The 16,874-nt window shown below is 37.0% G+C and overlaps 1 protein-coding gene across 1 annotated transcript in view; it reads left to right on the forward strand.

The window, feature by feature from the left end:
- The window catches only part of LOC124545739 (cubilin-like), a 718,402-nt gene that overhangs the window by 363,465 nt on the left and 338,063 nt on the right, over positions 1-16,874 (forward strand). Inside the window, exons 34-38 of the mRNA XM_047124681.1 lie at positions 2,480-2,707; positions 8,743-8,927; positions 10,015-10,225; positions 11,198-11,407; positions 13,933-14,091. Of these exons, the coding sequence (XP_046980637.1) occupies positions 2,480-2,707; positions 8,743-8,927; positions 10,015-10,225; positions 11,198-11,407; positions 13,933-14,091 (993 nt within the window). The remainder of the gene's footprint in view (positions 1-2,479; positions 2,708-8,742; positions 8,928-10,014; positions 10,226-11,197; positions 11,408-13,932; positions 14,092-16,874) is intronic.

Consider the following 16,874-nt stretch of genomic DNA (forward strand, 5'->3'; position numbering starts at 1 on the left):
GTGGTTGACTGTGGCGTTACTTAAGGGACCATCCCAGTATTGGTCTAAAATGCATTAGGAAAACCACAGGTAATCTGCATCAAAATGGCCTGATGCAGCAAAGTCCATCCTCCTAAATATGGAGTCACTGCCTCAACAACTGCACTGCTTCCATCAGTTAGTCCCTACTGTACAATGCTGTCTTGATCATATGCAATTTGCACTAAATACCTTATAATAAGAACTTAGTTTTGCACTGCACGCACCATGGAGACCTGCTTGTGACTCCCGGACCATGAAGATAAATGTCTCCATGTCTGCCATTCAGTTTGTCTAAAGAACTGAGTCAGCATCACCCTCCCTCATAAGTGAGAAGCGGAGCACAGAAGAATGACCAGAAAATATTATCATGCACTATAAGTCCTGGCAGATTTGTTTGTAAAAGAACAATGTAATTACATATTTTAATGTGAGAGGATATTGTAGTTGCCCCCTTTCATTATTAACTCCTACTCTTGAGTCCTATAATGTATCTTTAACTGTGTAGTGTGCATTACTTATGAAGTAAGTTTTAGCTGCCTTTTGAAGTAGATGTATTTTAGTAATCTTTTTGATCTCCTTTGGCAGTTTATAATGCAATTTTATTCCATGGTAGTGTTTTGTTGTTTGTATTTCCTTGGTAAATGCAAGTCCAGACTACCTCTTGTTCCATGATTACATATAGAACTATAAGTGAAATACTTATTAATGTTTTCCCTGATATGTATAATAGGTTGATAGATGCACTTACTTGGTGCAGTAAGGATACTCAGTGGAAAATCCAGGATGGAATGTAACAATATTATGAGAAAGAAAGTTGCTACGCACCATATAGTGGAGACACTGAGTCTCACAATTAAAGCTTTTGGGCCATTAAGGCCTTCGTCTGCAATAGATACACATATACACACACACACACACACACACACACACACACACACACACACACACACACACAAATGCAACTAACACACACTCAGTTTTATAAATAGTTCTTAACAGGGAGCCTGACTACTACTTTTAATTATTCTTACTGCTCTTTTCTGCAGTTTGAAAACTGTGTACAAATTTTGCACATTTTATCCCCAGAAATGAATCCTATAACTGAGATATGAGAGCATGTAGGAACAGTATGCCACCGCTAGACACTGGCTGTTAGAACACTAAGAGCATATCGTGATGGTGACATTGTTTTTGCCAGTATCTTCATATGTTCATTCCGTGTTAACTGACAGTCAGTGTTCGTCACTAAGAACTTTGTACATGTTACACAATCTATAGTTTTATCATGCACGCTTGAAGTAAGAGAGTTGTTTTCCCTCATTGTGCTGAAGTGCATGCTTTTTGTTTTCTTTATGTTCAGTGTTGATTTACTGCACACTGCGGCATTAGGAGTTATGTTGTTTTGTCAATGACTGTGTGGAAAGTTGTGTCTGCTACTAAGGAAGGGTTAAATTTAATGAAAAATTTAAAACAGTTATAGCATATAGCAGAAGAATTCATATAAACAATAACATTTTTCAGTATTTTAAAATGTAAAGCACAAATAAATTACAGAATTGACAATAGGTCGGCATAAAGTAAAATTGGTATTGCAAGGGTTAAGAACAGAATTGGGTCCAGTACACTACCCTAGAGATAATTATTTTTATAAGTTTTCTGTCTTATAGTTATTTTACTAAAAACTCATCATCAGCAGACTATTGCACTCTAGTTTCCCAGTAAGGCAGAAGCCACTCGTTTGCTGTTCTTCGTATACCTAATGCCTCTAGTTTATTTAATAGTATTACATGGTTAAAAGTCTTGGACAAGTCTAATAATATGCCTTTAACACAGTCATTCTTGTCAAGAGCTTCAAGTACCTCTTTTGTGAGCTCTGTTATCCACAGAGACCCAGAGGACATACCCACGAGTTATGATAATTGACCGAAGTGTGCTTCCAATGTGAAGCTGTATCATCTTCATTTAGACTGAAAATTTAAATTTACAAATTCTCCAGATGAAGAATATATTAAGCCCTAATACTGTTTTATTCAGAATAGTTTCTCTTTTCTGGCACCAATCTTTTACAAAGTTAATCTAATTTCACCCTATTCAGATAGGCCAATAGACGCTTTTCTTTTATGTCAGTGAGTGTAAGGATAAAGAGAACGAGTGGGGGGGGGGGGGGTTAAATACTATTATTATTCCTTGACTATGACCAATATTATGTAGCCAGAACACAAGGAATGTTTGTCCAGTGTATTACAATGTTTTAGGTATGTTCATAACTTTGCAACAATGTCCTCATGGGTATAGTGTAGCAAATAATATAGAAATATGGTAATGGCAGTTTTTTGATTTTTATTTTGGTAGTTTATTTTCACATCAATGAGTGCCAAATTGAAACAAGCTTTATTATGCCCAACAGCATAGAACCTGTCCATATGTAACTAACAACTACTGGTAAACTGTTTTTCAGGAAATAGTGCTATTGTGACATTTTCTCAGTTCTCACTTGGCGGTAGTAACTGTGATGAAGACTATGTTGAAGTACGCCGAGAGAGTGGTGGTGGTCCACTTATGGGCTTATATTGTAGTGACTCACCGCTACCATCTAATCTGACTGCTGCACACAGTATCTGGGTGAAGTTCCGTAGTGGGACAGCTGGCCCACCAGGATCGGGCTTTTTGGCTTCTTATCAACTGTGTATGTACATTTTGTATTACTTTGGATTCATGTGTTATAGGTGTTTTATGCAATGGAATGCCTGAATAAAATCTTCTCATTGTATAAGACATGCTTACTTCATATAAAGCACTCAATAGGTTTCAATAGCTGTCTCTGTCATTGGCATCAAGAGTACAAAGCCACTTACATAGGTGCAATAGTGGGCTTCAAATATCAATTGAAAGCAAAGATGGACACTTGACACTTGTAGGGAGGTGGAGCAACAATTTCAGATGTGGCACTGACCTCTCGCACCTCCACTGGACCCAAGGTGGCCCAGAGCTGCTATAAACTGCATAACTTGCCTTCCCGTGCATGTGCCACTTTGTGCAGTTGTGGTAGGTCCCAGTTCTGGAAAGTCCCAGACCTGCTATCACACCTACATCAGAGGCACACTGTGCCAGTCCAGAGAGTCATTGGTTTTTTACTCCTGGTGACTATGACAGTAGCAGCTTTCAAAAGCCTGAGTATTTTATTGGAAATTATGCAACTACTAAACCGAGAAGTTTTTATTCACTTTGAATCCATGTTATGCCAGCATACATTTCTGAGTATTATGCTTAAATAAAACTATTTAAAAGTAAGTTTGATCTTGCATTGGCTACAGATTTTAGGTTATGTGTTGCACTATCTAATTTCTATTAACAGAGAGAGTGTGTAAAAAAAAGATGTGTAAGAGTAATTATGATCATATTAAAAAAAAATTGCCTTGTAATGATAAGGTGTGCAAATCTGTCATAACAGCAGTTCCACATCTGAAATAGCCGTCATCTTCCTCAACAGAGCGAATGCATTACATATATTGCATTTAACTCAGTGCTGTTTTACACAATCAGTTCCTCTTGAATCATCAGAGGTGGCTTCTTTACTTTGAATGTATAACTATTTTTTATATTGAAGAGGGAGCATACTTTGTAAGTAGCAGAAGTGTGGTTTGCAGGATACCAAAGTGAGCTCCTCAATTAAAACAGAATACACAAACTGTAGGTATCAGCAGATGCTTACCAACAGTTTCAGTCCAAAAGATTACAGAAATATTTGCTGGTGAACTCAATTGAACAGTTAATGAGGATATGACTTTCAGGGTGTATACACCTTGGGACAACCAAGAAATCCGGGAAAAACCTGGGAATTTTTCCGAATTCTGAGAATTTTTCATTATTTTGGTTTTCAGTTAAATTTTTGTAATTGTGACTGGTAAGAACTGATACTCTATAAAAAAGGATATTACTGTATCCTGTTGCTCCAGAATAACACTGCAGCAATAAAATGTGAAGGAGAGAAAAAAATAAATAAATAAAACTTTAGTTGCAAAGGAAATGTGCCATTTACAGCAACAAAACTTCATGCACACATAAGTGTCTGCCAACAACAAAATGTGTCAAAGGCTGTAGGACAAAGACTATGTAATACTACGTAACAATGAACTACTTCTGATGAACATGGCATCACAGTTGTTTACATTAGGTTTGTTTGAACAGTTGCCAGCAGGCTCATACGCATGCAAAGTTCAATCGCATATGAACAGTAACTTCTCCTGCTTCTGACTACTTGAAGCCAGATGCTACCTGGAAAAATTTTTCTGGTGCACCCAACCTGCCAGATTCATGCAGAGCAGTCTGAGTTGTTGTGAATGGGAAGAGGGTTAGTCTTCACATGGCCCATGTTTATATTTAGTGATTTTTTTTGTTTCCTCTTCATTTACAGCTCCCACATAAAATGAAAACAACATGGATTTCTGTGGCTATCAAGTAAATTAAAATAAATCACATAATTACAGAAGGCTGAAATATATTATTCATTTCAGTTTTCTGATTTTATATCACTTTGATGTTTTTGGCAGTCAAGCATTAATTGCCTTATAGAACAATGAAGTTATTTTTGTCAGTTTGCTAAAGAAATTTGGGTTTTATTACTCTTTTCCGCTGAAGCTGTAAATTTATCTGAAACAAAGTGTTTCATTCCACACTATTGCCAGTTCCAACTGTTCGCTGAATTTCAAGTAGACAGTTTCATCTTTGATACATACGGCATTATGCCATAATAAAGAACCAAACATGAGATAGTATAGGACTGGTACTCCAAGAAAATTTACATCCCAAAAACCACACAGAAAAGCTTAATATCAGATTAGGATCTTTTTCATTGTGTATCTGGATACACGAATTTGCACTTCAAGCTGAATTATGAACTTTAATATAGCTTACAAAATTCTGTTGCTCATGGAGTATCCTCTTTTATGATTTTGTGTAAGATCTCATAATGTATAGTATGTATGAACATACAGGCTTCCTACACCACCATACCAGCACATGTGCATTAACCCCTGTTGTCTGCTTCTCTCTGCCAACTGCTGAAATGAACCTATTTCTAACAGGTCTCAAGAAAATATTGTGAATGGTGGTTTGAAAAGAGTCACTTTCAAAGTAAATTTCCTTTTACGCAAGATGAATTATGTTACATGTGAGAATATGAGATGAATTCCTTAAATCACAGAGAATTTGATTCTCGTTTGAAACTAAGTACTTTGAGGGTCAGCCAATTAGACAGATTTCGAGCCAAAAAGACCAGACATTTAAGTCATTATTTTCAATTTTACTGGCACAGTTGTGTGATGTATCTTAAAATGCAACAATTTCAAAGAAAGACTAATATTATGTGTGAAAGCTTAGCTTCTCGTGTAGCTTATTAATCTTCGAGATCAATATTGTATGTGAAAGTATAGCTTTTCTTGTAGCTACCCCATATATATTAATTTATACCATTAACTTTTCCTTAACAGTGATGTTACTATTGGCTTAGTACATCAAGTGGCCTATACTCTGAATATCTGCTGCCACCGGTTGGTGAGATCATGTGACATGAGCTATGATCAGCTTACAAAAGGGCATCAAAGTCTTGATGTCAGTGCTTCGGAAACTAATGTGCTGTGTTTGGTGGTGGTGGAATTAAAATTTATAGTTTCGTAATACAAAAATATGCAGCATATCATAATACCAAAATATGCAGTGTACAGTCCAATTTTTTTGTAAAGTACCAGGAATTTCTATGCTGGTGTATAAAACGGTAGCCATTCAAAGGATTGTTAAGTTTTATAGTTTTGGGAGTAGCTGCGGTCTGAGATGGCTTTCAGGGTCCGCGCAACTCCCCTTCCCCTCTTCCCTCGGGCATGGGTGTGTGTTTTGTCCTTAGTTTTAGTTAGATTAAGTAGTGCGTAAGCTTAGAGACTGATGACCTTAGCAGTTTGGTCCCATAAGACATTACGACAAATTTCCAATTTTTATAGTTCTGTGGGAAAGTAAAGTGTCACCTAACATGGAAAAAGTGTATTTTCACCTGGGAAAAAGTGTATTTTTTAACTGGAAATCAGGGAAAAATCCAGGATTTTTTTTCCTTATCCACATATAATGTTGACTTTGTCTTGTATTGAAGTTTTGCATGAAACAGATCTAATCAGTTAACGTAATGTCTCTGGAAAAGTGAGGACAAGAGATACTACGTTAAAGAAGCTTCTGGATAAATTGAACTCGGAGAGTTAAGTCTTTTAGGCCAATCTTTTGCAGTTTGCGTAGCAGCTGATTTTGTTCCACAATGTTCATGATACATAAATTTTTCTTGTAGTTGTACTATACATCGTGACACCTATGAATGAGAATGATTCATAGGCAAATACCTCGGCCATATTTTCTTGAAACTCATGTTTTCACGTTGTACTGTATTCAATGTACTGAGGATGATAAGATTGCATTTCTTCAAGCTGATGATGAAGTGAAACAAGTGTACTGTGTAGATAATATATGACTGGAAAATGTTGTTGATAGACAAGCAAAGCATATTTGACATGTGATGTTTGAAGTTTTCAGGATTGCAGCTGGATTATGTTGACTTTTTTGACTTTATGTTGACTTTTGGCTGACAACCATCCAGCCATTTTAAGGTGGAGTGTCCACCACTGGAGACTGCTAGTACACAGTGTTGGCTTTATAGCTAAAATTGGTGTGGAGACGCATGCACATTGGCGGTCTTCACAGGAACATCGTCTATTGCAATTTGCGCTCTCTGCAAATACTGTTCCATCTGTGGCACGGGTGCATGCATAAAAAGGAAACTACATGCGTGCCCTCTGTCGGAATGCATGCTCCCAGTGCTAAAAACGTCAGATGAGGAAAATGTTTTCTCTCAGAAGAAATTAAAGATCTCATTGGGTCCCAAGCCTTGTCCAATAGAAGGCCACCGTCACGATTTACAAGAGTTTGTGCTAGACGCATTTCCACTGATTCTTTTATTACTGAGTCCCTAGAGGATCTCACTGAGGTCAAGATTTTTGTGGCAGAATAGTCCATAGAGTGTCCTGTGGCAATACAATGCTCAGCTACAACTGACTTACTGGTCAGCAGAAGGCAAGTGTGGTGCTCATGTTCAATGCACCTTTACTGTATTGTGCATATCGTCAGACGTACGTTAGCTTTGCCACACTGACAAGAAATTTTGTAAATTCTCGCCTTCAACAGTCCCATATCATCCTTTACCGGAACAAGAAGAGTGCTAATCTTCATCAGTGGCCGAGAGAGGGTGGACATATAGTTTCACCTTTATGCATGGGCCTGCATGCTATAGATGGAACAGTATTTGCAGAGGGTGTCGAATTTGATGGACTCCTCCTGTGATGGCTACTAATGCGCATGCATTTCTGCACCAATTTCCTCTATAAAGCTGACACTGTGAACTAGTTGTCTCCAGTGGCAGACACCCACTGAAGATGGCTGGATGGTTGCCAGCCGAAATATTGTGGCAAGAAGTCAACATGTTCCAGCTGCAATCACGAGGTCTCATAGAACATGTTTGACATTTTTTGGAGCATCTCTGTAACACAGCGTTATTTGGGGGTGCTCAGTCAATTAAACAATTCCAGTAGGTGATTGCTAGTAACTGCTTATGCAATCAACAATGGGAATATATGCGGGATAGAGGTGTGGGTAAAAATACTTTTACTTAGTTGACAGTTGCAAATATTCTAACTTTATTCATGAGACAATTTGCAAACTTTCTCTGGAGTATTAGTAGAAGGTGCTGTAGGGATGATGGGAGCAAGCTGCATCCAACACTGAGACTGTTATAGAGAAAGAAGAGAGATGGAAGGATATAGTCACTCTTTCTTCATGAAGTACTGCTACTGCGCTTGTACTTCATTGTTTGTACCAAGCATCTACCATCAGTGAGGATAAAGAGCTTTCTCTCATGAAAAGAGTTAGAAGTGGTACTTGAAAGAGACCAGTAACTCCTTCACCACACATTTCCCAAGCATAACACAATAAAATGAAGTGTGGCATTGCATAGTGGCTAAATACAGTGATGTTGCACACAGCATTGATTGATTACTGAAGTCAACAGTAGCTGGACATAAAACACTTCTGGTTCAAAGTCTTCCAGCTTTTACCAGTTCACCACTAAGGAGGCAATCACTTAATATGACATTTGCTAATTTCAAACAGGGGTGTGTAATTCCAAATCAGGACATTGAAAGATATTACTTATTTCATAGCAAATGACTTCTGTGACACCTGTAATCCCTCATTTGTTACAAAGGACCTGTCTAATACTGTAGAATGTAAGACATTGTACATTATTGGTATTCATATTTTATACTCTTAAAACTAACATTGTAAAAAGTTTTCACATTATTTCTTATTGTAACTATGAATTTCACAATGTAAGGTGTAAATCTGTTTACATCAACCTCCAATACGCTATCTAACATTCTATGTGAAAGAGTGTGACACAAACATTTTTAATTTTTGAACCTCACATGAAAATGTTTGTTAATATTGGGTAGACAGTGACAGATAAAGGGATGTAATGTGTACCATATGTCCAGTAAGTGTAGTAATTGATATAAGTTCTATACTGTCCTACTAGTCGTAAGTCATTGACTTTAAAGGTAAAATACAGTGTTAGCATACACTTTGTACAATATGTATGATTGGCACCTTATTTAAAGTTTAAATTTATTTCAGTGCACGGTAACAACTTGGAAGGACCATCAGGACAGCTGGCATCTCCACTCTATCCTCAACCATATACAAAACTAGGTGTATTCAATTGGAGAATCACTGTTGACTTTAACCATGTTATTACCCTGACATTCAAGAATTTTTTCATCCCAACATATTTTGGTGGCTGTTTGTATTCCTCATTGACAGTGAGTTTTCTAACCTTTCTGCAGTTTATAAAATATTACATTTTATTCTGTTTTGTGTAAAATCAGCTTTGTAATTATTTAAAGAACTTATACATTTTGTTTTGCAAAGATTATGTAAATACTTAGTAACAACATTACATAAAACTTGAATATGGTTTAGCTAGGCCACTAGTAGGTAGGATCTTTTACTTAGATTATAGGCAGTATGATTTGTTTTGACTATGAGAATTTTCAACCATTAAATCTAATCTGTATTAACTGAGAATGGTAGTTTCATGTATTCTGTTTTTTCTCACTCCCATTTGAGCAGTTAACAGTGTGCACAATGTAGTTTCTATTGAGGACTGTGCTACTGAAACAAATTTCATTTAGATTTTATTTAATACATTAGTCTTAAATCATTTACCTTGTTTGAAGTTTTTGTGTGCCAATTTCATGAATTTGAAATTCCTCTGTGTAGCTTGAATTTTTTTTCTTTTTTTCAAGCACGCAGTTTAATGGAGGACCAGTTTTTTGGGGGTTTTTATTTCATTAAGAAATAAAAGACATCGAAATCAAATGCTATTAAGTCTATATAGTAGTTGAACATGGGAGCTAATCATTCCGTAGGTACTCTGGTAAGAAGAAAGAAGATATAGTGTGTAATAATAGCAAGTGTTGCCTTTGTGGTGGTAATTTAAATGTCCACATTCTGTATATGATGTGAGAACTATGGTTATGAGAACTTAAATAAATTTTGAAACCTGAATAGTGACTGGGTGCCGCAGATTCTTCCCAGTGACTTCTATTTTGCATTAGAAGAAATACTCAACACATTGAATCATGGATAATTGATACTGAAATATCTAACGCTGATATAACAGTGTGTGATCAATTACAGAGATTCATTGTGGTGTTGTCAAATACGTAGTTAGGCCTCACTTATAATATTTACCTTAAAACTACACCCACTTATGCAACTACATAAATCCTGTACCTTTGGATATTATGTTTGTGTTGAATGCTTAAAAGGGTTTATACTTGAACTGTGTCTTTCTTCAGTTTGTTATTACAGCAAATACTAAAATGGTCCATATGTGTGTCCTAGGTGTTTGATGGTTACGATGAGACTGCACCTACACACACACAGTTCTGTGGTGGTAGAGCTCCAGAGTCATTTACTTCAACATCAAATATTATCTATATTGTGCTGACAACTCATGGTTCTCGTGAAGGGGCCTATTTTCTTCTTGAATGGCTACAGGTCGAGCAAGTAACACAGATCCCTGATTACTTAGCTCCACCTGTTAATGCAAGTGGTAAGCAGCATGCTTAAAGCAAACTCTTTGGACTAAATATTTCTTTTCTTCCAGTTGTCTTAACTGTGGTTCCTAGGTAAATGAATGTGATACACTTTTTCATAGCCTACATTCCTTGAGTCTTTCACTTTTACTTGGTATACATTTTGGGATATTAGCCCATATGTTAATAACTGAAAACCTACACTATATAATAAAATACTGTTTTAAAACATAAGACATTGACAATCTATGTGCTTTGAATTATTTGCTTTTATTATGAAATATTATATTGATATGTCTAGTAACGTGTGTGAACCTTGAAAACTAGGATGATTAGGTCATGTGATGATATGATGGACTTGTATGTCTTGTGTGAAGTAAGATGTAGAAAATATTGTAAAACAAAGTATACAGTGTAAGCTTCAGTCATGTATGTTAGGGAAGATGTATCGGATGAAGAGGAATATGTGGTAGACCATTGTGACAAGGGAAACTTCCATGCAGAAAATGTACAGTTATTATGAGGACAGATCACCACATACCTTAAAGATGAAATGCTGGATGCTAGAGGCTTTTTCTGTTTGTGGATGACTCCCTAAGCCTGGCTAAGCACATATTCGATGAGAGAGAATAGTGAGAGATCAGAAGAATTAGTGTGTCTTCAGTCATTACCTTTAGATTATAGTTTAGAATGAATAGAAAGTAGATAACTTCATCTTTTTAATTTTACATTTTGAATGTATATTGATATTTTTAAAGAAAATGAGTGCTTTTATTTTCACACATAACGTTAAACATTACAATTCGATGAGAGAGAATAGTGAGAGATCAGAAGAATTAGTGTGTCTTCAGTCATTACCTTTAGATTATAGTTTAGAATGAATAGAAAGTAGATAACTTCATCTTTTTAATTTTACATTTTGAATGTATATTGATATTTTTAAAGAAAATGAGTGCTTTTATTTTCACACATAACGTTAAACATTACAGGTTGTGGAAGCACCACTCAGCTTGGAGACACATTTAATACTTCACAAGTGAACATCTCATCACCAAATTTTGGGTCCGGATATGAACCAATGGACTGTGTATGGATATTTGAGACACCCCCTACCAGCCATGTAGCTGTCAAAATCAGGACTCTTGATGTACGCTCATTTTCCAATTGGTGTCACAGTGCTAAAGTTCAGATATTTAGTGGTAAGTAGACAATAAATATTGAGTTTGTATTGCTCTTGCCTCCAGCACTACTATAAAAATGATTTATGACATATTAATGAAATTCTTGAAAAACACAATCCTCGCGGATGCCCAAGATCAGTTTGGAAACACTAAGAATATGACTAGTGATGTCTAAAACTACATGCACCGAAATTGTTTGAGACTTGAGTTTGCTACTTGACATTTTAGGCCACAAAGTTCTGCATTGGAGCCACAGCACTAAAATGGTTTACCTCAGACCTGATCAAATTAAGAGAGAAAGTAGAAGTAAAACATGAGCTAAATGTTAATACTAGGACATATTTATTGGATACAAGGTAAAAAATAAAAGAAACGTCTCTCAAGGACCAGCGTTTCAACCAGTCCATTTCCTCTTGTACATAAATGTAGATCTGGACACAGTTGTTTGCAAATGACAGCATTCTGAAATTTATGCTTAAAGGGATACATGCAACATCAGTGAGACACTGAAGTTTCAGTAGAATTACACCTTTGGTAGAAACAGAATTTTTTGGCTTGTGACATGCCTGTGATTTCTTATACAAATTCCGAATGAACATTCAGAAGTTAGGAACTTTGTTCAAAACATTCACATTGTTATTACTGATGTTATATCCTGTCTTGTAAAGATAATTAAATGAATTGTTTTTTCTGTTTCAAGTGACGGATTTCTATCAGATAATAAATATATTATAAGTGTTAAAATTTAATCCATTTTTCTCAGTGCATCTTAACTAGGCTTCATTATCGTGCTAGTATTCCTATCAGAGAGGACCATTTCTGCTTTATCAATACAACATGGGAGGTCATTTGTACTTATCAAGAATATGAGTACCTTGAAACTCATAATCTTTTTTCTCCAAAAGGATGTTGTGATTTAGCAGCTGGACAATTGAGCGAGATACAAAAACAAGCTAGTAGATAAAATGTTGTCATTTAGATATTGTAAAATAGTTCATTTAGATGACTTGTTCATTGGGAAAGCCCTCCTGCAATACTGTGTATGACTGACTGAGAATCCCATTTTTTCAAATATCCTCATCCAGTCACAAGTTTGTATTTTTCCTAAAGCCTTTTCTTACGAAGACATCAAATAATAGCATATTTAGTTACGAAAGATGCCTTGGGAAGTAGATATTTTGTTTGAAACATTATCAACAGAGAGATTTCTTAAGTTTAAGAGACAATTATTTTCCTGAATTCTCTGGAAAGAGTAGGAATAATGTCAAATTGATCAAAATTATGATGTACTGATTCTCACAAATACTGGTAATGCAAAGATTTTTTTCTTTTTTGTGCTGACTGTTGAGTGTCTCTATTATTAATGTACAGATAAACAGCTGTATGTTACCTATTATTTGATTTATTTTGACCGATTTTGGTCATCAGAAGCAAGCTTCCTCATATATTGATTACCCTAGTGGAAAGACATTCAAGCTTTAAAGCACAGCTCAGTACCATTATCAACACGAAGTTGTGTAAGATATATCAGCGATCTTTGATATGTTTAGGAAGTGATTGTTGAAGTGGGTTTTGCATGTGTACTGTCGTGAATCAATTGTTCATTTCTGTAATTACTAAATCATATTATTCTTTGACAAACTTTCGGTTTCTATCTGAACATTGCCAATTTTGTAATTTTATTTGTAGGAATTTTAATTTATGAAATAATATGCAGTCATTTTGATTTTTTGATAATTCCTGTAACTACAAAGTTACTTTGCCAGCATATCAGAAGAGTTCAGAGTATAGGGAAAATTCAACAAAACACATCAGACAAATATTAATTAACATCACATCAAAAGTTAAATTGTTAGAGAAAATGTCTGAACTTTTTTATGTTGAAACAGAAGTCTGACAAGAAGACTGACATCCTCCTGACTGTCCTTTCTTGTGTTACATACTGTAACTGGAACCTGGGACAGAGAAGTTAAAGAAATAATTATTGGCACATGATTTTAAAAAATTGCATTGGTTGGTTGTCACAGATAATTTAGATCTCTCCTGTAATAGGAAAGAAGCAATTCATTTTGTTCATTTTGCTAAAAAAAAACAAAATGCATTTAAAATGGGACTCCCTAAATCTCATACATGCAACATGCAACATCAGTACACAGAGGTATAGAGGGATCTTTTCGGTATCTCCGTGGAAGATATGTAGTGAATACAATTGGGTAAATAAATAGCTCTGGGGCTTGAATTAATATACTTAGCAGAAACCTTTCAACCCTCAAGGTTAAATCATGAAGTAAACAAACACTGTATCTGTAAATTGATCTGATCTGGAGCAGATATGAAACACTGATACTATTGAATGCAGAACTAATACACTGCAACATATTAATCAAACTGCAAGCATTATTCACCAAGGAAATGCTGATAATTCACAAGTGCTGCAGTCTGGCTGTGTGTGATTTTATGATATAAAAAGCTTGAAGTATATAAGTGTAAACTGTAATGAAAATATTGATAGATTGGCATTCAAACAAATTTTTTCATGACAGGAAAACTTGGAACACAAGACTGGACTCTTCTGGTAGAGACTTGTTTAAGCAATGCATCATCTCTTGGATACATCCATGGTTCCAGCCTTGTTAAAGTTGTCTTCCACGCAGATTACAGGTCACGTGAACACGCTGGTTTTTCAGCTACTGTCTATAGAGGTATGTACCAATGTTCCTACAATCATTTTCCATTTCTGATATATATCTCTTAGTATGTAACTAATATTAATTTTAATTTGTGCTGTTGGGTACATTTTTGTTTAAGTTATGTGCTCCATGACTAGTTTAGTGCATAGTACAATTTCTTCACACTCTCTGTGAGATTCTGTATATCAAAGGGTTTTGTACAGCTGTCATTCTTAATAGTACAAGCCTTTCACATCCCAGGTTCTGTCATCCTGTATGTGTTTTCCTTCTGTCTTAGGACATGACTAATTAGTTAGTCACTTAATGGTGTGCCTTTAAGTGTTCAGTCAGGTTGTTGATTCCATTTTCTGTACAATGTTTTGATGACCAACCAGTCTGGTTGGAGTCTAGGCAGTGAGTGCATGTAGTACCATAGCTCACAGCATCTTAAGAAGAAGTCTCTAGTGGGGTCCAGGCAGCTGGTATACATAACCACACAGTTTGCAGCACCTGAAGAAGACAACTGGGTTGGTTGTCAAAATATTATGTAGGAAAATGGAATCAACAACATGGCTGGACATACGAAAAAGCACTATAGCACTATTAATAACTCTGAGAAAAATTGAGAGATTACATCACTTAATTATGAGGGGAGGATCTGGGTAAGCTCTGTTATAAGAAAGAGTGGCTTCTAAGCACACCTATCTTCCTAAAAAGATGTCAGGATGAAAAAGTAACTATGTTGGCAAAATCAAACATAGTATGAACATACCAGCAGTCAATAGTATTATGCATCCTGTAAGCCTGTCACTAGTATGAGAGAGAATTCATGACACCCGATGAATGCTAGATGTTACACAAAAGTAGTGCAGAAAAGTTTGAGATAAGAACCAGGGGACAGCAGAGTAATTTATCTCACTGACAAGGGTGTAGTGAAGATCTTTGCTAAATGGCTAATTTTTGTACCTGCTCCAAAAGTGCTACAAATAGTAGATAGGACCAGTTTTACATAGCATGTTGCAGGTTCCCTCCACTGGAAGCAGCAGAAGACATTCACCTTGATGCTTGCAGAACACTTACTAAAACACAAACCTTAAGATATATCATCTTCAAGAAAGAGCATGTAGCACATAGAAGAAGATTTTTCACCTTTTTTTTAATGACATTGCTTACAGAAAAATATACATGATTCTATCAATAAATCAAGAGGAGGATAATGATCTGCTCAGTGTGTCCTACTAGCCACATAACATCATTAAAAGTCTTAGAACGCAATTAGTTGTGCCAACATGACTGTTGGGCTTCCTACCATACACAAGGAAGGCATTCCTCTAATATCAAATTTTTAATAATTGTGTGCTTGCATATTGGTTGCCAGATATCTGAAATGTGTTCTCAAAAAATATGTGGGGACGTGTGAACATGACATTTACCATTCTGCTCACTTTGTACACTACCTAAGTCAGTTGCAGCTCTGTGATATGGATATTATGGTCATTTTTGATTTGGTTTCCATCGTTATAAGAGTTCAGTATTCTAAATGCTCTAAACTAATTAAGGGAAAGTTTAATGATTTTTTTCACTAAACATTTTAAGCATGTTCTCACATCAAATTATTTCTCGTTTAATGGAAACCGATGACTTATCAATGGTAGTCCATTATTGTCTGTCATGGTGTCATAGAAAATCTATAGACAGAACATTAAGCAAATTCTGTAGATGTTATAACCTTTAATCACCAATAATTGCGTGGATATTCAAACACACTCACTTAGAAACAATAGCTCGTTACATGATAACAACTCAGTATCTCTTATTCAACTGCCATGCTGTGACATGCGGCCGGCGCCGTTCGTAGCTAGGTGGCTCTCCCGCGCTCAGCCGAGTTGCGGAGCGCCTCTATCGCCGTTTGCGCGTACTGTTGTGGTGGCACTGTTAAATGTCATGGCACTGTCCCAACACTTTTCCCCCCTTGAAAAAAAAAACACTCACTTCCTTGGAGACATGGACAGTGCGGAGACATCCATGGCCTCTTGTGAGGCCCCAAGAAGATCCCGCGGAGAGACACGAGAGTATGGTCGAAAATGTCCAGGATGGAAGCTGGTGCGTGGAACGTGCCTCCTGGACAAGATGATGGGTGAAAACTCCGGAGCAGCATCCATAGGTGTCATGGACCTGGGCATGTGCTCCAGGGAGATGGGTCCCTGAGAAAGCGGCGTCGCGACTGGGGCCGGTTCCAGCATACTTGGAAGCGGTAGCAATGTCGGCTGCATCAACACGTATGGTAGATCGGCAGCAGCGACGGGATTGGCTTCTCGGGCTGGTGGAGGCGAAGGAAGGGGCGGTGGCACAAGCGTGGCCACCACTCGTGGGCACATCTGGTCGTAATGGGGAACAACCATGCCATCGTCCGTACATATTTCACAAAGCCGGCGGCCGCGAAGAGCCTAGACCACACCTGGAATCCATTTAGGGCAAGATCCACACCCTCATGCCCACACGTCGGCGCCCACTGAGTATTCTCCCACGCTAGGGGACACAGCACAAGGCCTGACAGGGTGAAGCAGGTGCAGTAGAGTGAGCGGTTGGCGGCCATGCAAGAGTTCAGCAGGGCTGTGATCACCCAGAGGCGTGAAGCGATAAGAACTCAGAAATTGCAGCAGAGCGTCATCTGTGGAAAAATCACTAAGGAATTTTTTCATCTGGCTTTTGAAAGTGCGTACAAGGTGCTCGACCTCCCCATTCGATTGCGGATGAAAGGGTGGAGCTGTAACATGATGAATCCCTTGTCCAGTACAAAAATCACAGAAGGCCTG

This window comes from Schistocerca americana, chromosome 8 (genome assembly GCF_021461395.2).
Source record: "Schistocerca americana isolate TAMUIC-IGC-003095 chromosome 8, iqSchAmer2.1, whole genome shotgun sequence".
Taxonomy (NCBI): Eukaryota; Metazoa; Arthropoda; class Insecta; order Orthoptera; family Acrididae; genus Schistocerca; species Schistocerca americana.